Raw genomic sequence first — 22,696 nt, forward strand, 5'->3', positions numbered from 1 at the left:
AGCAAATTCCATCATCATTTCATGACTTGCAAATGCTTCATATGCTTCATGCTTTTCTGGGGAGGTTTCTACTTAATAAGTAAATTACATTGTTAAAAATAGGTTGGTTTTTTTTTTAATCACAGGGGTGTTATAAACATTTGTCATCCAGATAGAGAACATTTTTCCTTCAGACTCCGACTTGCAATTTGTAATTGTTTACTGCCTTATTCTTGTTCTTTCTCGGTTGTACACGATGGACAGAGATACTCTTGGAGCATACACATTGTAATCAACATTCAAACTGAATTGAAAGGCACAAATGGTTTTCTGTTTATATGTTCAAAAATTAATATCTGCCAAGCCACCATTAACCAATAGTTGAAATAATAGGTGACTTCTCAAAAGAAAGTATTAAAATATCATTCAGGTCATGTATATCAAACTAATTTTGGAATCTGTAATTCAAGGATAATATTAAACCACATGGCTAAATTAAGCTTCCCTTTAGTGATTAAAAAAAAAAGTCTAAACTCTGTAATTTCCTTTAAAACTTACAAATATGGTAGTAGGAATTTATTTGTTAAAGGTACTTTTATCTCTGGAATGAAATTTTAGAACATTTTCATCACACAGAAAATGTGTACCTATTAGCAGTCACTCTCCGTTCTCCACATCTGCTTCACCTACTCCCTCACCCCAGCCCCTGACAATCAGTAACCTACTTTCTATCTCTATGGATTTACCTATTTGGGGCATTTTGTACATAAATGGAATCATAATACAAGGTCATCTATGACTGGCTTCAGTCATGCAGCATAATATCGTTTCAAAGTTTATCCATGACGCAGCACGTATCAGAATTTCGTTTCTTTTAATTGATGAACATTTCATTTTATGGATGTACCGTATTTAGTTTATCCATCCATCAGTTGATGGACATTTGGATTGTTTCCAGGCTTTGCCTATTGTGAATGATGCTTCTATATACATTTATGTACAAGTTTTGTGTGTATATATTTCCATTTCTCTTGAGCGTATAACCAGGAATAGAATTGCTGGTTCATGTAGTAGTTCTGTTTTTCTAAAATGGCCATCATTGTACATTCCCATCAGCTATGTTTAATGATTCCAATTTCTCTATATCCACATCAACACTTGTTACTGTCTGTCTCTTTTATTATAGTCATCCTACAGGTCTGAATGATACCTCATTTTGATTTGAATTCATTTGTTAGCAATGAATGATGTTGAGCATCTTTTATGAGCTTGTTAGCCATTTGCATATCTTATTTGGACAAACATCTATTCAAGTCCTTTGCCAATTTCCTTTTCCAAATTTTTAATTGAGTTGTTTGTCTTCTTGCCGTTGTGTTGTAGGAGTTCTGTACATATATTCTGGATACTTGACTCATCAGATCTATGATTTGTACATATTTTCTCCCATTTGTAGAGTATCTTTTCACTTTGTTGATAATGTCCTTTGATGCACAAAAGCATCATTTTAATGAATTCCATTTTTTCTCCTCTTGGTGTCATATCTAACAGTCTGTTGCTAAATTCCAAGTCGTGAAGATTTACCCTATATGTTTTCTTTCAAGAGTTTATATATTCCTGCTCATATATGGGTCACTGGATCCATTTTGAGAAATTCTGTGCATGGTATGAGGTAAAGTCTAATCTTGTTTACATGAACATATCCAATTGTCCTAATTTGTTGAAGAGTGTTATTTACTTCTTGAATTATTTCCCACCCTTGTCAAAATCAGTTGGCCATGAGTATATGTGTTTAACTACAACTCAATTTCACTAATCAATAGGTCTATCCTTATGCCAGTATCATGGTATTCTTTTTCTTATTATTGATATTATTATTGTGGTTTAAAAAAAAAAGCATGAGCTCTATTCTTTTCAGCTTTTAAATGCATTGTTGTTAAGTGCATGACATTGTTGTATAGCAGATCTCTAGAACTTTTTCATCTTGCCTGATTGAAACTCTATATCCATTGAACAGTTACGCTCCTTTTCCCTCTCCCTGTCAGCCCCCGACAACCGCGGTCCTGTTTTCTGCTGCTATGAATTTGACTATTTTAGATACTTTATGTAAGTGCAATCATGAGCATTTGTCCTTGTGTCTGGCTTATTTCACTTAGCATAATGTTGTCAAGGATCATCCATGTTGTTGCATATTGCAGAGTTTCCTTCTTTTTTAAGGTTGAATAATATTTCACTGCATAAATGCACCTCATTTTCTTTATCTGTTCATTTGTTCATGGACGTTTACTTTGCTTCCCCCTCTTGGTTATTGTGAATAATGCTGCAGCTATTAACATGAAGTGCAAATACCTCTTCCCGAACCTGCCCTAAATCTCATTTGAATGAATACGAAGGAGCGCGAAGGCTGAATACAGAACCACAATGCTTTGGTTACTTTAGCTTTGTAGTAGGTTTTAAGTTGTAGGAAGTTTTGAAATCAGAAAGCATGGGTGCCCCAAATCCGTTCCTTTTTTCACAATTATTTTGATTATGTGGGTCCCTAGTAATTCTGTAAGAGCTTGAGGATTGGTTTTTCCATTTTTTCAAGGAAAAACTGTTGGGATTTTGGTAAGTTTTGCAGAGATTATGTAGTTTACCTTAAGTAGTATGCCCACCTAACAACTTTGCTTCCAATACATGAACACTTCCAAAACATATCTTTCCATGGGTTTAGGGCTTTTTAAATTTCTTTCAGCAATGCTTTATAGTTTTCAAGTGTAAAATTCTGCCACTTCCTTGGTTAAATTTATACCTAGGTATTTTATTCTTTTGAATAGTATTGTAAATGGAATATTCTTAATTTCCTTTTCAGATTGCTCACTGCTAGTGTATAAAAACTTGCTGGATGTTTACATGTTGATCTTGTACTCTGTGAATTCATTTATTAGCTCTAGTAGTTGTTTTTGTAAGTTATTGGGATTTCCTATTTATAGGATCATGTCATCTGTGAATAAAGGTAGTTTTAATTCTGCCTTTTCAATTTGGATACCTTTTATTTCTTTGTCTTGCCTAGTGACTCTAGCTAGAATTTACAGTGCAGTCTTGAATAGCAGAGGCCAAAGCAGGCCTCCTTGTCTTGTCCCTGATCTTAGGGAGAAATCTTTCAATATTTCACCATCAAGCATGATGTCAGTGTGGACTTTCATAAATCCACACGTTTAGGAAGTTCCCTTATATTCCTAGTTTTCTGGAAGTATTATCATGGAAGAGTGGTGAACTTTGTCAAAAGCTGTTTTTGCATCAGTTGAAGTAATTGCATGTATTTTTTTCCTTTATTCTATGAATATGGTATATTGATTGATTTTCTTTTGATGAACTTCCCTCATATTCCTGGGATAAATTCTACTTGGACATGGTTTATAATATTTTTAATACAGATTCAGTTTACTAGTGTTTTGTTGAGGATTTTAAAACTACATTTAAAGGGTGTACTGCTCTATACTCGCCTTTTCCTTATTATGTCTTTGGCTTCGGTATCAGGAATGCTAGTCTCTTAGAATGAGTTAGAAAGTATTCCCTCACTTTCTATTTTGGGAATAAGCTTAAGAAGGAAGTTTGCTGAATTTTCTTTAAATGTTTGGTTGAATTAACCAATGAAGCCATCTGGTTCAGGATTTTTCTTTGGAGTCTTTGTTTACTGTTTCAATCTGTTTACTTGATGTAGATTTCTTCCATATTTCCTGTTTTTTCTTGATTCAGTTCTGTAGGTTGTATGTTTCTAGGAACTTGTCCATTTCATCCAAGTTATCTAATTTGTTGGTATATAAATTAGTTTCCTAGGGCTACCAGAGCATATCACCACAAATGAAATGATTTAAAACAACAGAAATGTATTCCCTCACAGTTCAGTAGGCTGGAAATCTGAGGCCAAGGTGTCAGAAGAATTGATTCTTTCCAGAAGCTCAGAGGGAGAGACTATCCCATGCCTCACTCCCCACTTCTGGGAGAATAAAGATCTGAAATCAAAAACTTAACTCTATGCCTTAAGGAACTAGCAAAAGAAGAGTGAACTAAAACCAAAATTTTGCTTATCCCCACTCCAATCTTTATTGGTTTCTTCCCTTTGCTAACTTTGGTTTTTATTTTCTCTTCTTTTTCTAGTTTCTTAAAGTTTAACATTAAGATATTGATTTGAGAGATTCTCTTTTAAGATAGGCATTGGTGGTTATAACTTTGCATGTTGCATTTTTATTTTTTGTTTATCTAATTATTTTCTAATTTCCCTAGTGATTTCTTCTTTAATCTCTTGGTCACATAAGAGTGTGTGATTTAGTTTCCACATATTTGTGAAATTTCAGGTTTTCCTTCTGACACTAATTTTCAGTTTTATTCTGTTTTGGTCAGAGGAGATGCGTTGTATGATTGCAATCATTTTAAATTTCTTGAGACTTGAGATTTAGCAATGCCTTTTTACTGAAATTTAGCAGTCTAATTTATTTTTTTTCCCAAACTTTAAACTTTTATTTTGTATTGGTGTATAGCTGATTAACAATGTTCAGGTAGTTTCAGGTAAACAGTAAAGGGACTCAGCCATCAATATACATATATCCATTCTCCCCCACCCCCTCCCATCCAGTCTGCCACATGACATTGAGCAGAGTTCCATGTGCAAAACAAGAGGTCCTTGTTGGTTGTCTATTTTAAATATAGCAGAGTGAACATGACCTTCCCAAAGGCCCTAACCATCCCTTCCCGCTGGCAACCATAAGTTCATTTTCTAAGTCTGTGAGTCTCTTTCTGCTTTGTAAGTTCATATTTGTATCATTTCTTTTTAGATTCTACATATGAGAGATGTCATACAATATTTTTCCTTCTCTGTCTGACTTGCTTTATTCAATATGACACTTCCTAGTTTCATGCATGGTGCTGCAACTGATATTGTTTCATTCTTTTTAATGGCTGAGTAATATTCCCTTGTATACATGTACCACATCTTCTTTATCCATTCCTCTGTCAGTAGACCTTCAGGTTGCTTCCATGTCTTTGCTATTGTAAAGAGTGATGCAATGAACATTGGGGTGCATATACCTTTTCAGATCATGTTTTTCTCTAGATATATGCCCAGGAGTGGGATTGCTGAGTTATATGGTAGCTCTATTTTTAGATTTTTAAGGAACCTCCATACTGTTGTCTGTAGTGACTGTAACAATGTACTTCCTGACCAACAGTGTAGGAAGGTTCTCTTCTCCACACCCTCTCTAGCATTTGTTGTTCATAGATTTTTTGATGATGGCCATCCTGACAAGTATGAGGTGATATCTCCTTGTAGTTTTGACTTGCATTTCTCTAATAACCAACAATGTTGAACATCTGTTCATGTGCCTATTCACCATTTGTATGTCCTCTTTGGAGAAATGTCTATTCAGGTCTTCAGTCCATTTTTTGAGTGGGCTGTTTGTTTTGATAGCAGTCCATTTTATTTTGAAGCACTCTCTTAGTTGCTTAGTTGCTATGAGTTCTTTTTTTCTAGTTAGATTCTAGAGTTTCAAGAAAGTGATTCTGTCCATTTTTGCTAGTTTCATGGTTGCTTCAGTGGAAGGGCTGATTTTTGGAGTTCCCTACTTCACCATTCTGTGATGTCACCCTTCCCCCATGTTGATCTTGCTGTTACGTGGCTTTCTTCAGAAGTCATCTTTGTGTTCATCCCTACTTCCCAATTTTGAGCCAATGCCCTTTTTAGGGCTCCCTTTATACTGCGCTTATCAATACAAAGCATTTTTTTCCCCTGGAAGTGTATGTATTCTGAGTATCCCAACACTGGTACAAGGTCTCTTTATTCTTCCCCGTCTTGTTGTTCAATTGCTAAGTAATGCCCGACTCTTTAAGACTCCATGGACTGCAACAAGCCAGGTTTCCTTGTCTTTCACTATCTCCCAGAGTTTGCTCAAACTCATGTCCATTAAGGTAGCGATGCCATCCAGCCATCTCATCCTCTGTTGCCTCCTTCTCCCGATGCCCTCAATCTTTCTCAACATCAGGGTTTTTTTCCAGTGAGTTGGGTCTTTGCATCAGGTCACCAACGTATTGGAACTTCAGCTTCAGTATCAGCCCTTCCAGTGAATATTCAGAGTTTATTTCCTTTAGGATTGACTGGTTTGATCTCCTTGCTGTCCAAGGAACTCTCGAGAGGTTTCTCCAGAACCACTGTTTGAAAGCATCAATTCTTCAGTGCTAGCCTTCATTATGGGTCAACTCACATCTGTACATGACTCCTGAAAAAACCATAGCTTTGATTATAAGGACCTTTGTCAGAAAAGTGATGTCTCTGCTATTTAATACACTGTCTAGGTTTGTTCCAGGGAGCAAGTATATTTTAATTTCATGCCTACAGTCACAGTCTTCAGTGATTTTGGAACCCAAGAAAATAAAATCTGTCACTGTTTCTATTTTTTTCCCCATCTACTTGTCATGAAGTTATGGGACTGGATGTTATGATCTTAGCTTTTTGAAAGTTGAGTTTTAAGCCAGCTTTTCCACTCTTCTCTTTCACCCTCATCAAGACACTCTTTAGTTCTTCACACTCATCACCATAAATGTTGAATTAATGAAAGTTGCATGAAGAAAGAAGAAGCAAATTTAAATTCTCATGAAGTTACTACAAAGCCAATTTATAGGTTGCTAATTGTTAAAAGAATTATAATTAAACTTACTTAACATGAAAACTAATTTGAATGTAATTTAATCATTCTTGAGGCCTTCAGAAGACATTTAAATATCTCATAACATATTAAGATGATGAGTAAAAACATCTCATTTTTAATCTATTGGTTATCAACCTCAGAGGATAGCATCTACTGTTGTTCAAAAGCATTTTTAATTTATTCTAGTTAAATCATTCCTTTACATTAACTTGTTCAACTTTTGAGAGCCCTATCTGTCTGTATTCTGACATACATGTTTATTTGATTATTGTGGCTGTATGATTTCCACAGGAACAAGCACTTGAGAGGTTATATGTTCAAGTAAAGATTTATCACTTTCACATGTTTTCTTGATTTTTAAAACTACTTTAAGAGAAAATCTTGTTTTACATTGGCTACTGTTAGGAATTGCTAATGTGAGCACCAATGCATGAATGTTGCCCCAGATACAGAAATCTCAAGTATATTAAAGACCTTAAATGAATTGTTATTATATGACTAAAGGTATGCTGCTGCTGCTGCTAAGTCGCTTCAGTCGTGTCTGACGCTGTGCGACCCCATAGACAGCAGCCCACCAGGCTCCGCCATCTCTGGGATTCTCCAGGCAAGAACACTGGAGTGGGTTGCCATTTCCTTCTCCAATGCATGAAAGTGGAAAGTGAAAAGTGAAAGCGAAGTTGCTCAGTCGTGTCCAACCCTCAGCGACCCCATGGACTGCAGCCCTCCAGGCTCCTCCGTCCATGGGATCCCCCAGGCAATAGGAAACAGTACTGGAGTGGGGTGCCATTGCCCTCTCCGGACTAAGGGTATGCTATGCCTCAAATCACGTTAGAAAACATAAGAATTACTTGCTATAACATCCTGACACATATAGCTAGCCAGGTGGATAAGTCTTAGTCTACATCCCAATACAGATTTATTAAGGGCTTGTTTTGTATTCCTTTTTAAAAAGAAATCTAGGATGACTTCCCTGGTGGTCCAGTGGTTAAGACTTGACTTTGCCTTCCAGTGCAGCAGGGGCAGGTTCAATTCCTGGTGAGGGAGATAAGATCCTACACACCAAAAATGCTGAAACATAATACAGAGGAAATGCTGTAGCAAATTCAATAACTACTCTAAAAATGGTCCACGTTAAAAAAAAATCTTGAAAAGAAATACAAACAACAGAAACTACAACATTATAAACCAAGACATCAATTGTTTATATGCTATTTATTTTTCAGTAATTTTATGAGGAATCCTTGTTATAAATTATAATGTTACTTCTCAAATTGTATTACTATTCTTCAAAACTAGTCAACTCTAAATAATTTCATTATATATAAACCACATCAAAAGATGTTAACAAAAGGACTAAACCTAAGATGCAAGGATTTCATACTGAAATCTCATTTGTTTTACTCACAATGTTGCATCTATCTTTCCAGGAGTAGGATAACAGAGTAAGAACCATTGGCTATTCTCTACCGCATCCCCCCCCACCCCAGTATGGTAAATTTGTGACAAAGTGATGCTAGTGGTGAAAGACAACATGTAAAAGTTAGGTGAAAACACTAATAATTACAAAAAAAGAATGTGTTACCATGAACTTCTTTTTTCTTCCCTTAAAAACATTATTGTATTTTGCCAAGTGGAAATCAGAAATCACTTTCATAAACATCTAAATTTATTCCATTACCTAAATTTATTACCAGTCTGCTTTGAATATATAGGAAGTTATCTATACTATTTTAAAATAGTCAAAATTAACATTCAGTTCAGTTCAGTTGCTCAGTCAAGTCCGACTCTTTGCAACCCCATAAATCGCAGTACGCCAGGCCTCCCTGTCCATCACCAACTCCTGGAGTTCACTCAAACTCACATCCATCGAGTCAGTGATGCTATCCAGCCATCTCATCCTCTGTCGTCCCCTTCTCCTCCTGCCCCTAATCTCTCCCAGCATCAGAGTCTTTTCCAATGAGTCAACTCTTTGCATCAGGTGGCCAAAGTATTGGAGTTTCAGCTTTAGCATCAGTCTTTCCAATGAACACCCAGGACTGCTCTCATTTAGAATGGACTGGTTGGATCTCCTTGCAGTCCAAGGGACTCTCAAGAGTCTTCTCCAACACCACAGTTCAAAAGCATCAATTCTTCAGTGCTCAGCCTTCTTCACAGTCCAACTCTCACATCCATACATGACCACAGGAAAAACCATTGCCTTGACTAGACGGACCTTTGTTGGCAAAGTAATGTCTCTGCTTTTGAATATGCTATCTAGGTTGGTCATAACTTTCCTTCCAAGGAGTAAGTGTCTTTCAATTTCATGGCTGCAGTCACCATCTGCAGTGATTTTGGAGCCCCAAAAAATAAAGTCTGACACTGTTTCCACTGTTTCCCCATCTACTTGCCATGAAGTGATGGGACCAGATGCCATGATCTTCGTTTTCTGAACGTTGAGCTTTAAGCCAACTTTTTCACTCTCCTCTTTCACTTTCATCAAGAGGCTTTTGAGTTCCTCCTCACTTTCTGCCATAAGGGTGGTGTCATCTGCATATCTTACCAATTTAAAAAAACTCAACATTTGGTTTCTTAAGGTGAATTGCAGTCTTTACTGTTGATTAATAAGCACAGTTTTCTTTAGGAGGACTTTTTAAATAGTTCATAAGATGTATATATTTGAGATCTTATTCTATTGTAAATTTTAAATATGAGTTTTTAAACTCCTTTCTTTATTTTGGTTTTGCCAAATATACAGATATATCTATTATTTCAGAATTATTGTTTATTTAATTTTTCATATTTTCTAGACACCAACTCATGAATGATTTTATATCTGATGCTTATTAGAACCTACTGAAGTTAAAATCCCACTATAGATATTACTCAGAGGAAATTCACCATAAATTTAAAAGCAGATCAGATCAGATCAGTCGCTCAGTCGTGTACGACTCTTTGCGACCTCATGAATCGCAGCATGCCAGGCCTCCCTGTCCATCACCAACTCCCGGAGTTCACTCAGACTCACGTCCATGGAGTCAGTGATGCCATCCAGCCATCTCATCCTCTGGCGTCCCCTTCTCCTCCTGCCCCCAATCCCTCCCAGCATCAGAGTCTTTTCCAATGAGTCAACTCTTTGCATCAGGTGGCCAAAGTACTGGAGTTTCAGCTTTAGCATCATTCCTTCCAAAGAAATCCCAGGGCTGATCTCCTTCAGAATGGACTGGTTGGATCTCCTTGCAGTCCAAGGGACTCTCAAGAGTCTTCTCCAACACCACAGTTCAAAAGCATCAATTCTTCAGCACTCAGCCTTCTTCACAGTCCAACTCTCACATCCATACGTGATCACAGGAAAAACCATAGCCTTGACTAGACGAACCTTTGTTGGCAAAGTAATGTCTCTGCTTTTGAATATGCTATCTAGGTTGGTCGTAACTTTCCTTCCAAGGAGTGTCTTTTAATTTCATGGCTGCAGTCACCATCTGCAATGATTTTGGAGCCCAGAAAGATAAATTCTAACACTGTTTCCACTGTTTCCCCATCTATTTCCCATGAAGTGATGGGACGGGATGCCAGATCTTCGTTTTCTGAATGTTGAGCTTTAATCCAACTTTTTCACTCTCCTCTTTCACTTTCATCAAGAAGCTTTTTAGTTCCTCTTCACTCTCTGCCATATGGGTGGTGTCATCTGCATATCTGAGGTTATTGATATTTCTCCCGGCTATCTTGATTCCAGCTTGTGTTTCTTCCAGTCTAGCGTTTCTCATGATATAGTCTGCATATAAGTTAAATAAACAGGGTGACAATATACAGCCTGACGTACTTCTTTTCCTATTTGAAACCAGTCTGTTGTTCCATGTCCAGTTCTAACTGTTGCTTCCTGACCTGCATACAAATTTCTCAAGAGGCAGATCAGGTGGTCTGGTATTCCCATCTCTTTCAGAACTTTCCACAGTTTATTGTGATGCACACAGTCAAAGGCTTTGGCATAGTCAATAAAGCAGAAATAGATGTTTTTCTGGAACTCTCTTGCTTTTTCCATGATCCAGCGGATGTTGGCAATTTGATCTCTGGTTGCTCTGCCTTTTTTAAAACCAGCTTGAACATCTGGAAGTTCACGGTTCACATTTTGCAGAAGCCTGGCTTGGAGAATTTTGAGCATTACTTTACCAGCGTGTGAAATGAGTGCAATTGTGCGGTAGTTTGAGCATTCTTTGGCATTGCCTTTCTTTGGGATTGGAATGAAAAGTGACCTTTTCCAGTCCTGTGGCCACTGCTGAGTTTTCCAAATTTGCTGGCATATTGAGTGCAGCACTTTCACAGCATCATCTTTCAGGATTTGGAATAGCTCAACTGGAATTCTATCACCTCCACTAGCTTTGTTCATAGTGATGCTTTCTAAGGCCCACTTGACTTCACATTCCAGGATGTCTGGGTCTAGGTGAGTGATCACACCATCGTGATTATCTGGGTCGTGAAGATCTTTTTTGTACAGTTCTTCTGTGTATTCTTGCCATCTCTTCTTAATATCTTCTGCTTCTGTTAGGTCCATACCATTTCTGTCCTTTATCGAGCCCATCTTTGCATGAAATGTTCCTTTGGTATCTCTGATTTTCTTGAAGAGATCTCTCGTCTTTCCCATTCTGTTGTTTTCCTCTATTTCTTTGCATTGATCGCTGAAGAAGGCTTTCTTGTCTCTTCTTGCTATTCTTTGGAACTCTGCATTCAGATGTTTATATCTTTCCTTTTCTCCTTTGCTTTTCACTTCTCTTCTTTTCACAGCTATTTGTAAGGCGTCCCCAGACAGCCATTTTGCTTTTTTTGCATTTCTTTTCCATGGGAATAGTCTTGATCCCTGTCTCCTGTACAATGTCACGAACCTCATTCCATAGTTCATCAGGCACTCTATCAGATCTAGTCCCTTAAATCTATTTCTCACTTCCACTGTATAATCATAAGGGATTTGATTTAGGTCATACCTGAATGGTCTAGTGGTTTTCCCTACTTTCTTCAATTTAAGTCTGAATTTGGCATAAGGAGTTCATGATCTGAGTCACAGTCAGCTCCTGGTCTTGTTTTTGCCAACTGTATAGAGCTTCTCCATCTTTGGCTGCAAAGAATATAATCAGTCTGATTTCAGTGTTGACCATCTGGTGATGTCCATGTATAGAGTCTTCTCTTGTGTTGTTGGAAGAGGGTGTTTGTTATGACCAGTGCATTTTCTTGGCAAAATTCTATTAGTCTTTGCCCTGCTTCATTCCGTATTCCAAGGCCAAATTTGCCTGTTACTCCAGGTGTTTCTTGACTTCCTACTTTTGCATTCCAGTCCCCTATGATGAAAAGGACATCTTTTTTGGGTGTTAGTTCTAAAAGGTCTTGTAGGTCTTCATAGAACCATTCAACTTCAGCTTCTTCAGCGTTACTGGTTGGGGCATAGACTTGGATTGCTGTGACATTGAATGGTTTGCCTTGGAAATGAACAGAGATCATTCTGTCATTTTTGAGATTGCATCCAAGTACTGCATTTCGGACTCTTTTGTTGACCATGATGGCTACTCCATTTCTTCTAAGGGATTCCTGCCCACAGTAGTAGATATAATGGTCATCTGAGTTAAATTCACCCATTCCAGTCCATTTCAGTTCACTGATTCCTAGAATGTCGACATTCACTCTTGCCATCTCTTATTTGACCACTTCCAATTTGCGTTGATTCATGGACCTGACATTCCAGGTTCCTATGCAATATTGCTCTTTACAGCATCAGACCTTGCTTCTATTACCAGTCACATCCACAGCTGGGTATTCTTTTTGCTTTGGCTCCATCCCTTCATTCTTTCTGGAGTTATTTCTCCACTGATCTCCAGTAGCATATTGGGCACCTACTGACCTGGGGAGTTTCTCTTTCAGTATCCTATCATTTTGCCTTTCCATACTGTTCATGGGGTTCTCAAGGCAAGAATACTGAAGTGGTTTGCCATTCCGTTCTCCAGTGGACCACATTCTGTCAGATCTCTCCATCATGACCTGCCCATCTTAGACTGCCCCACGGGCATGGCTTAGTTTCATTGAGTTAGACCAGGCTGTGGTCCTAGTGTGATTAGATTGATTAGTTTTCTGTGAGTATGGTTTCAATGTGTTTGCCCTCTGATGCCCTCTTGCAACACCTACTTTCTTACTTGGGTTTCTCTTTCCTTGGGCATGGGATATCTCTTCATGGCTGCTCCAGCAAAGCGCAGCCATTGCTCCTTCCCTTGGACGAGGGGTATCTCCTTACCGCCGCCCTTCCTGACCTTCAACTTGGGATAGCTCCTCTAGGCCCTCCTGCACCCACGCAGCCATGGCCCCTTGGATGTGGGTTTGGTCTTCCTGGCCACCGTCCCTGGCCTCAGGCGTGGGTTGCTCCTCCCGGCCGCCACCCCTGGCCTCCGGCTTAGGGGCATGGGGTAGCTCCTCCCAGCAGCCGCCCTTGACCTCGGGCTCGGGGTATCTCCTCTCAGCCGCCCCCCTGACCTCGGACACGGGGTAGCTCCTCTTGGCTGTTCCTGTGCCGTGGCAGTCTGGTACTCTCGGCCGCTGACCCTGACCTCGGACGTGGAGTGACTCCTCTTGGCCGCCGCCCTTCAGGCATGGGGTCCTCCCAGCTTCTGCCCCTGACCTCGGACGTGGGGTGGCTTCTCTAGGCCGCACTTAGCGCGCCAGTCCCCTATTAAAAAGACCAAAATAAAAATAGTAATAATACCAAATATTGGCATGGATGTGAAGAAAACTGGATCTCTCATATATTGCTAGTGGAAATGTAGAGGACTTCACTCTTCTGGAAAATAGTTTGGCAATTTCTGGTAAAACTAAACACACAATAACCATTTGACCTATTAATTGCACTCTTGGACATTTATCCCAAAGAAATGAAAATTTATGTTTATGCAAAAACTTCTGCATGAATGCTTATAGAAGCTTTAACCCTAATAGCCAAGTACTGGAAACAACCCACGTATCCTTCAGTGAGTGAAGAGTTCTACAAATTTGGTATATCCAAACAATAATACTGCTCAGCAAATAAAAAGAATGAATACATGCAACTTGGATGGACCTCAAGGGCATACTCAATTCAAAACAAAAAAGAAGCTTAAAATGTTACATACTAGTTGATTCCTACAATGATAAAGATATAAAGATGAAAAATAGATTAGTGGTTGCTTGGTGATAGGGACAAGGGGTGAGTCAGGAGCACAACAGAATGCTTTTGTTGTGACTGAAAAGTTCTGTATGTTGACTGTGGTATGGTTACACTAATCCATACATAGGGTTGCATTGCACAGAAGTATACACATGCACACACATACAAAGAATGCAGACTTAAAAAATCATGAAAACTGAATAAGTTCTATAAATTCATTAGCAGCAATGTATCAATGTTGGGCTTTCCTGATAGCTCAGAAATAAAGAATCCACCTGCAATGCAGGAGACCTGGGTTCGATCCTTTGGTTGGGAAGATCCCCTGGAGGATGGCGTGACAACCCACTCCAATATTCTTGCCTGGAGAATCCCCATGGACAGAGGAGCCTGGAAATGTCTATGAACCTTTGATATGGTTTTATGAGATGTTTCCATTGAAGGAAGGTGAGTGAAGGGTACCCAGGACTCTACTGGTTTTGCAAATTCTTATGAGTCTGTGGTGATTTTGAAATTAAAATAATTTTTAAGAATAATAGCACAATTATAAAATACTACTATACATTTTAAAAATAGGCATAGCCTACTGGTATCTGAATGCAATTGGCATTTGAAACAACCTCTTTTCAAAGGCTTACTTCTAAAAGTCTTCAGTTTGAAGTGATTCATTTTTTTAAAATTTGAATTCAAGTATGCAGTTGTTTCACTTCAAAAAATATGGTCTGTGAACATAAAAGTTGCAGCTCTGTCCTCCACACTTTGTTTTCTTCTTCTTCGAATGCCCTTTATTTGACCAGGAAGGATGTCATTTCCTAGAGTACTGAGAAAGCCACATTTAACTTGAACAACATTGTTCTTTTAGATTATTAAGGGTATTCAATTTTCTCTGTTGGTTGCCACTCTGAGTTGGAGACTCTTCTGAAATGTCAGACTGAGAAAATTGCCCCAGTTCCAATACACACACATACACACAAATGCCACAAAACTTTGGAATTAATACAATCAATAACCTTTGAAAATGGAGTTAAAAGCAACAATTGAATGCTAAGATGTATCAAACTATCTTGTTCCCTTTTTCTTTGAATATCAATGTGGCCAGGGAATTGAGAACCACAATAGAGAGTTCAATTGAAAAAGCATTTATTGAATACCTAAATCACAATACCTTATAGTGATGTTCATATTATGCAAAGTGGTACAGGTTATAGTGATGAGAAAGCGTCCATACCCTCCAAAGGATGTCCTATTTGCATCTCCACTATTGACACAATGCTGGAGACCTGGGTTCAATCCCTAGGTCAGAAAGATCCCCTGGAGAAGGGAATGGCTACCCACTTCAGTATTCTTGCCTAGAGAATTCCATGGACAGAGGAGACTGGTGGACTAGTCCATGGGGTTCAAGGAGTCAGACACTACTGAGCGACTAGTAACTAGGCTTTATACTGGCACACTGAGTGAGAAACGGCAAAGCATTATATAACACCAATGACAAGGAAATCAAACATTCAGCAGAGTCAAAGGAAGAAATAGCTTAGCCACCTTGGATGAAAATAGGGTAGGTCTCTGGAGAAAGGCATCATCAGGTCAGGAGAGTAGTTGCGAGGCTATGAAAATTAAAGTGCTATGAACAATGGTTTGTAGGACTACAACCACACCAAATAAGTAAAATGTATAAGAATTCAGAATTTCACATACAGAATTTTTCTATTTTCTGTGAATGATGTGGGATACATGTGGATAAAGTATTTTTTTTAATTCTGCCCAATTGTGGATAAAATTTGGCATTTTCAACAAAATATCCTATCTCAAAAAGTGAAACTTAATTGCTCAGTCATGTCTGATTCTTTGCGAGCCCCATGGACGGTATCCCTTCAGGCTCCTCTGTCCATGGTATTCTCCAGGCAAGAATACTGGAGTGGGTAGCCATTCCCTTCTCCAGGGGATCTTGTCAACCCAGAGATTGAACCCAGGAAGCCTGGCATGCTGCAGTCCATGGGGTCACAAAGAGTCTGACACGACTCAGTGACTGAACGACAGACAGCAATCCTGTCTGGAGAGGTAGATATGATGGTACTGATATGAGCTCAGAAGAAAAGTCACCAGACTCCTCTCTTTTGTTCTCATTTTCTGTTGGTTTTGTTGTTGGAAAATAAATCTTAGCATTAGTGGATACTAAACCATTCTCCATTTTTTTTAACATAAAAAGGTCAATTATATTCTACTGTGTTTATTTGATTTGGACTACTTAAAGTGCTAACCTTTATCATTGATCAGGTTAATTCTATTTTATTAAAGCCAACATTAAATTATCAGGAAAATTAAAAATCAAAAGGATAATCCTTTACTATGAAATGCATTAAAAATAAGGTGGATTAATGGATGAATAAGAAAGAGAGATATGTGAAAAAAAATCAGTGAAGAAAATTTTCATAAAATTTTGGAAAGAAAATACAAAAAAAATTAAAAGGATAACAGGAGCTTTTGGTGCATAGATAAGTAGATGATAGATAGATAATAGATGGCTTCATTTCTTGAAATAATAACTTGGGGACTTTGTCAGTTTTCTTGATCTGAATCAAATAGACTGTCAAATATTTCTCTAGCACAGATGGGTTTATTCAGGATCAGGAGAGAACTCAATTCAGAAAATGAAGGAGGGCACTTTTTGGAGGAGAAAAGGAAGTTGGGAGCTCTGTTCTAGTAAATAGAGTCCTTGGCTTTTCATTGGCTGGGTCCTTGTCTCTGCTATTGTTGCAGGTGTGAGAGCTCCCCCTTCTGGTCTCCCAACTCTATTTAATTGAGGTTTCTGTCTATTAATTTTTTACAGTGTACACCATAAAATTAAGAAAATGTTACAGAAACCAAAATCTTGCTTTAGAAACCTCAAATATGGTTTCCAGGCAAAGGATAAAATGACGGAGGTAAGCTATAGTAGTGGAAAATATCCATTTATATGGAAATACCTTTTACTGCCCTATCTTTACATTGGTGTCATGCTTTGTCAGTATCTGAAGTCTCTGGGCATGTAATTGTCACCTGGGGGCCCAGGTCTATCCAATAAGACTCTAACTCTCCAGGAGATCCAAACAATACAGATTAGACTTGTTTTCAGAGCAAGACCACAAGAACAGAAACAGGGTCTTGACTAAAACATCAATGTTATATTAAATGTCCAAAAAATATGTCACAAATGTTTGTATCTGGCTTCCCCAGTGGCTCAGTGGTAAAGAATCAGCCTGCAATTCAGGAGACAGGTTGGATCCCTGGGTTAGGCAGATTCCCTGAAGAAGAAAATGGCAACCCACTCCAGTATTCTTGCCTGAGAAATCCCATGGACAGAGGAGCCTGTACTGAAAAGAGTTGGACACGACTTAGTGACTAAATAACATTGTTTGTATCCAGCCTTGAAAAAAGGCTTTCTGTAGTTTTTTTTTTTTTTTCTGGTTTTGGTCCATTCCATTTTAAATATTCTGTCCTCTTAAAAGTCAAATTGGAATTTTCAGTGAGTCTAAAAAAGACCTGATTGGTTTAGAATTGATTAACTTAGAACCATTCACTGCTTATCGTATTCAAGGCAAATAGCACTTCATTATAGGTGGATTAGTAGCTCCTCTGAATTGCTGCAAGGATTTCTCTTCATATTCAACCCTGGATCCATCTTCCAAAGTTCCCAGAACTGCAAAGCTTTAGATGCCTGAAGATGATGTCTTGGCAGTTCCACTGCTTCTCAACAAGCCTGGATCTCAGAAATCCCAGACAAGTTGATATTGATCCTTTTTAAAAAGTTATGTACAGAGGAAGTGTATCTGCCAACCTCCTTTAGAAACAGGGTCAAATAACCAGTTGGAAAATTTTCCAAAGGTGTCACATTAAACTTTAATAATACCTTCATTTTTATGGGGCTGTTAACTTTGGAAATTGCTTTCACATGCATTATCTCATTGCATGTTCTATTTCATTGAAGGAGTGTCTAGGTTTTAGGACTAAATTGCAATGACATAGATATCAAAATGTTGGCAAGGACAATTCAAGAAAAATGATTATTCCCATACTGAACAGAAGTATTAAAGAGGAATTGACTGACTCAAGATTAAATACTGCAAAGGATTAAGATTCTAATGGCTCCTTTAGCCTGCTGCCCAGCTGTTGAAGGTTTATCAGGGCCATTTCACTGTTTTCCATTTTCAAGGATAAAATGAGTCACTTCTTTTTTGTCCGCTTCCATCCTTCTTATTTCTGATTTTTTTTTTCAATAAATCTTTAGGTCAGCCCGACCCCAGGCTGCATCCGTGCCCTCATGAAGATGCTATACTGCGCTTATTGTCGAGGACTCCCCACGGTGAGACCATGCAACAACTACTGCCTCAACGTCATGAAGGGCTGCCTGGCAAATCAAGCCGATCTTGACACCGAGTGGAACCTGTTTATAGGTAAGGAGCATCACCACGGATGCCTGATGGGCAGGTCCAAAGTGGTGATGACTTGTAGAGACTAGGAGGGTTGAAACACACACACACAGAATGTTTAGACAATCATAAATATTATGTTGCATTTTTCTTCATTTTTTTAATCCTGAGAAGTAAGACTTCTTGGTCTATTGTGACGGACAGTCCTGTTGAAGATAGTATGAGCCAGCTGTAGTGCAGTAGCTGATCTGTCTGATGAAGATAGAAGTAATCTTGTTGAATTTCTGGGAGTGCCTGTGAGTAAGGGACACATTAGAAAAAAATCTTGTTTCAATAAAAAGCCCAGAGTCCTGTCTGTTTCTTATTTGTAGTGTCTCAGTATAATCACAGATATTAGTAAACACTTCCTTCCTTAAACATCGATGGTGAAAATAGCTCAATATTTTTGCTGAAATATGCAGATTTTCTTCCTCAGCCTCCAGAGAAGAATGTTTTCAGCACAGCAGCATGAAACAGTCTTCCTGTCTTTAAAAAGGAGGTGGGAAGGAGGTGGGGGAGATACAGAGTAGGCCTGTGAATCACTGCTGTGGTCTGGAGATGCAGAAACCACTCAGGAGACTGTACTGCCTAAAGATAGTTCCCAAATTGCTATCCAAGGATAAAAGGACAAATTTCATAGGCAGGCTTCTCCCAGGAAAATACACAGGCCTTGAAAGAGTAAATGTGTTTTCTCCCCCTCTGTCAAATGGCCTTCAAATAGAAGTAGTTTTCAACTGCATTTACTGGAGTTGCATTGTGACAAGCAGAGTGGGGTCAATAACAGTGGCATTCCTCAGAGGGACTTCATCATTTATGCAACCCTCTCAACTAGAAGGCTTGAGTAAAGTCTTCTGACATCTCAGATTTGGGTAGGAAAGGAAATAGGTGCATCAGAATGCAAAGAAACCTTAACAAAAATATGCAGTCAGCCTTGGCAGAAAAACTCATTAGCCAACACACTGTTTTGCTTATGAAGGCCAAAGAAAATGGTTGTAAAGTTTTAGAAAGATTTTAGAGTGGGTAGATCCAAATGGAAGTAATCTAACAAAGATCTCAGAAATCGTTACAGAGAGAATAAATTGATGTATTCCACTCTTTCTCTTCAGGGGGAGGACAAAATCTATTTGTATAATCTTGAGTTACTTCATTTAAGAAATGAGGGGGTTTTAAAAAAGTTAATCACTAAGGTACCTTTCTAACTCAAAAAGATGTGGTTCTTTGCTAAGATTTTTGTCCTTTGCTAAGATTTTGGAGAGGAGTATGAATTTTTTAGACACGTAAGCCTGAACTTCTAAAATATAAGTTTAAATGAATTTTGGCAAAGACATTCTACCTAAATAATACTAATTTAAAAACACTTGCATCCTTCATTCGCCTACTCAATTCAAAAGAAAAAGTAATTCAACTGTAGTATATTGTATAATCATATTATCACTTACATATGTAAAGCCTAAACTGAAACAACTGTATAAAGCATTGAGTGGTAAAAGTAAAACAAATCTGTAAGTTAAATGCAAACTATAAATAAAGAAAGCTTAAGCTTACCACATTAAAGTACCCACAAAGAAATCTAAAAAGATTTACCTATTAAAAAAGCAGATAAGTCTCACAGCATCATCACTTTTGAATCATAAAAGTTATTCATACTGTTGGGTTAAAATTGCCATAATGCATAACGCAGTCAAACTGTTTTGGTCAGCTTGCAATTTACTGGTGAAAGAAGGCATGTGGATTTTGTTAAATAGAGCAGGACATGATCAAAAATTAGAATATGGGCTTGTTAACTTGTAAGAGCAACAGTGACTTGTTGATTGGCTTTTTTTCTCAGTGTTGTTGGCTGTTTTAACATGAAACAAATCCTTATACTTCAATCAGCTGGTTTTCCTAGGTGCCAATTTGATGTGAAATGAAATGCCTAGAAAATCATCTGATTTAAAAACTAAAATTTGAACTTAAACCTATGATGGGGTTACCTGTGGTGTCTTACCATGTGTTTGAAGGGAAGCTGGTGGTTGGGCCTGCATTCATATACTTCATAGCCCTTGCTCCCCTATATCATTTTTTATTAGTACTAGAGATCGCTAAGAAAATTCTTCCAATTTTCTTACCTGTGGCATTGAGAATTGACCAGCTGCATAGACTTATAGAGCAAATTATGTTCTTGCTAATACTTGTCTGGATATGAGGTGTGAGTTCACCAACTTATTACATGAATTAGTCAAATGTGCCAAGTCCATTTTCCACACAGATACATCCAAGATGGCAGTGTTACAGTGTTCACGAATGCAGCAGCAAAGGTCAGTGAGCAAATCAGTAATTCAACAAAAATTACATATAATAGCCCTCTCTCTGCTTAGCACCTGCATCCCATCACTCTTAGACCGCCAGTGTCTCATCATCAAGCCCTTCATTCCTACTGCTGTCAACTGCACGTGCTGTCTCTGTCTTCCACATCAATGTCCTGGTTTATACATTTTACCAGTTGTTTTTTTATGTGCTCATCTAAACGGTTAACAGTGGCACGCAATCAACCAGCAGTCACAACGAGGATTGAATTGGTGGCACATTCTCATAATCTCTACAATGCCTCGAATTAATTGAAAGTGATTTGTAACGATTTAGAATTCAGTTGGTGTCTGCATCATGTCAAAAGAAAGACACTTTGCTGATAAAGTGAAATGTTTTAAGTGTTCAAGTAAAAACCCCAGTGGTATTCACATTCATTTCTGAAGTTCTGCAGTTTTTTTTTTAAATCCTAGGGAAAAAAATCAGGGGTTCTACTTGTGGTATATTTTCATAGTTCTTAGAAATTTTAGCTCTGTTAAAGTAGGGGAGACCCAGCTCAAAAGATTCTTATTAGTTAACTACTATTAAAGAAAAGAACTTTTTTTCCTTTTTTTAGGTAAAGCATTTTGTTTTTAAGTTGCTGGCAGCTTTGAAGAAGATGCTGCCAGCTCCATTGTAGGGCACTTGAAAGCCTGGGTTCGCCTCTCTCTGGAGGTGCTGCTGCTGCCTAGAAGCATGCGGGATTCCCCAGTACAAAAGCCCAGGCAGGCTTCAACCTGTGTCTCCCCCTTGCTGCATCCAAGCCCCCAGCCACCGCTCCCAGAAGCAGAAGGATGTGAGTGGCTTTTAGCTGGTTCCCTCTTTGAAACCTGCAGAAGGAGAATTTGAGGATATTGACATTCTCTTTTAGGCACTTTCCCCAGGTGTTGCTATATATTCATACTCAGCTTATTCTAGCCTGGTTTTTAACAGTTGTCTAAATGCAAAAGGGTTTTCTTGAAAAGTGTTCATGTAAATTAAAATTTCCTAGAGGGAAATGGATTGTGGACAGAACGTGCCGTTTCGGCAATATCCTGTGGTTCTTTTGAGTGTTTGGCATGGATACCAGCATTCCACAGATAAGAATGGTTCCACTGACGAGCAACCACATTGCAGGTTACACCTCGCTGGTGAGCACAGAAGTTAAGGCTGAAGTCACATTTTATAGCTACAATAGATCTTGCTTCTATTTTAAAATCCAGGATGCATGGAACAGCCTCCCCAAACATCTGGTACCTTCTATAACTAGAGAATAGAATAGACTGTGAGAATTAGGAAAAATAAAAGTTTTTTAGGTAAGGGGAGGCACATGTTGGTGAGACTAAAGATGGATTCCATGTTGTTCTGTACTTTTTTTTTAACACTGAAATGTTGCAGGAGGCTTATGACTATAAATAGAAGGTGAAATTATCTGTATAGTTCCATGTAGAAGTGAGACCTTACCATGTTTTTTGCCCAACACTGGAGCTTAAGTTTTTAGGTTTTTCTAGTTTGTAAGATGCTTATAATCTTAACGTATTAATTCAACTCATTATATTGAGTAAGCTAGAAACACATGTTTTTTTGCCCTCAGGGAATTGAATGTAGTTAAATTAATTATAATCAACTGTGATGAGGTATTATAAAAATCAGAGGCTCAGGATCCTAAGTGTCTACTCCTCAGGGAGACTTAACTTCATCTGGGGGGTCAGAGAAGCCCTAGCTTGATAAGCATAGAATAAAGCACTCATTCTGTGACTAAGTATTGAATTATCATTGGTCAAACACAATTGATGTTGAGCAGCCGTAATGCATACAGTTGTTACCTTACAGGCTCCAAGTATTAGCAAATCTCTGTGATAATTTCAGTACATGTAGCATGATCTACCAGTGGTTCTTAAATACTTATTTGTTTAATTTTTGACATGGTTTATGATCCACTCTCACCACTATTGACATGGACTTGAACTGATAAGATTTGGAAGATGTATATTCATTTTTGTCCAGAAAAGGTTGAGTTCCCTGATCTATTGATACCCTCCAATGAGAGAGAGACAGAAGAGCAATTTATATTTAATTTAGGCCTTAAGGCCTTGCACTCATAGATCAGACAAACCAATGATATCAAACTCTCTGGGCTG

General features: G+C 38.3%; 1 protein-coding gene across 2 annotated transcripts in view; it reads left to right on the forward strand.

Moving 5' to 3' along the window:
* Window positions 1-22,696, forward strand: part of GPC6 (glypican 6) — a 1,234,631-nt gene that overhangs the window by 829,779 nt on the left and 382,156 nt on the right. For both annotated transcript variants that reach the window (XM_061435212.1, XM_061435213.1), the window contains exon 4: window positions 18,071-18,236. In XM_061435212.1, the coding sequence (XP_061291196.1) occupies window positions 18,071-18,236 (166 nt within the window). The remainder of the gene's footprint in view (window positions 1-18,070; window positions 18,237-22,696) is intronic.

Source organism: Bos javanicus, chromosome 12, assembly GCF_032452875.1.
Source record: "Bos javanicus breed banteng chromosome 12, ARS-OSU_banteng_1.0, whole genome shotgun sequence".
Taxonomy (NCBI): domain Eukaryota; kingdom Metazoa; phylum Chordata; class Mammalia; order Artiodactyla; family Bovidae; genus Bos; species Bos javanicus.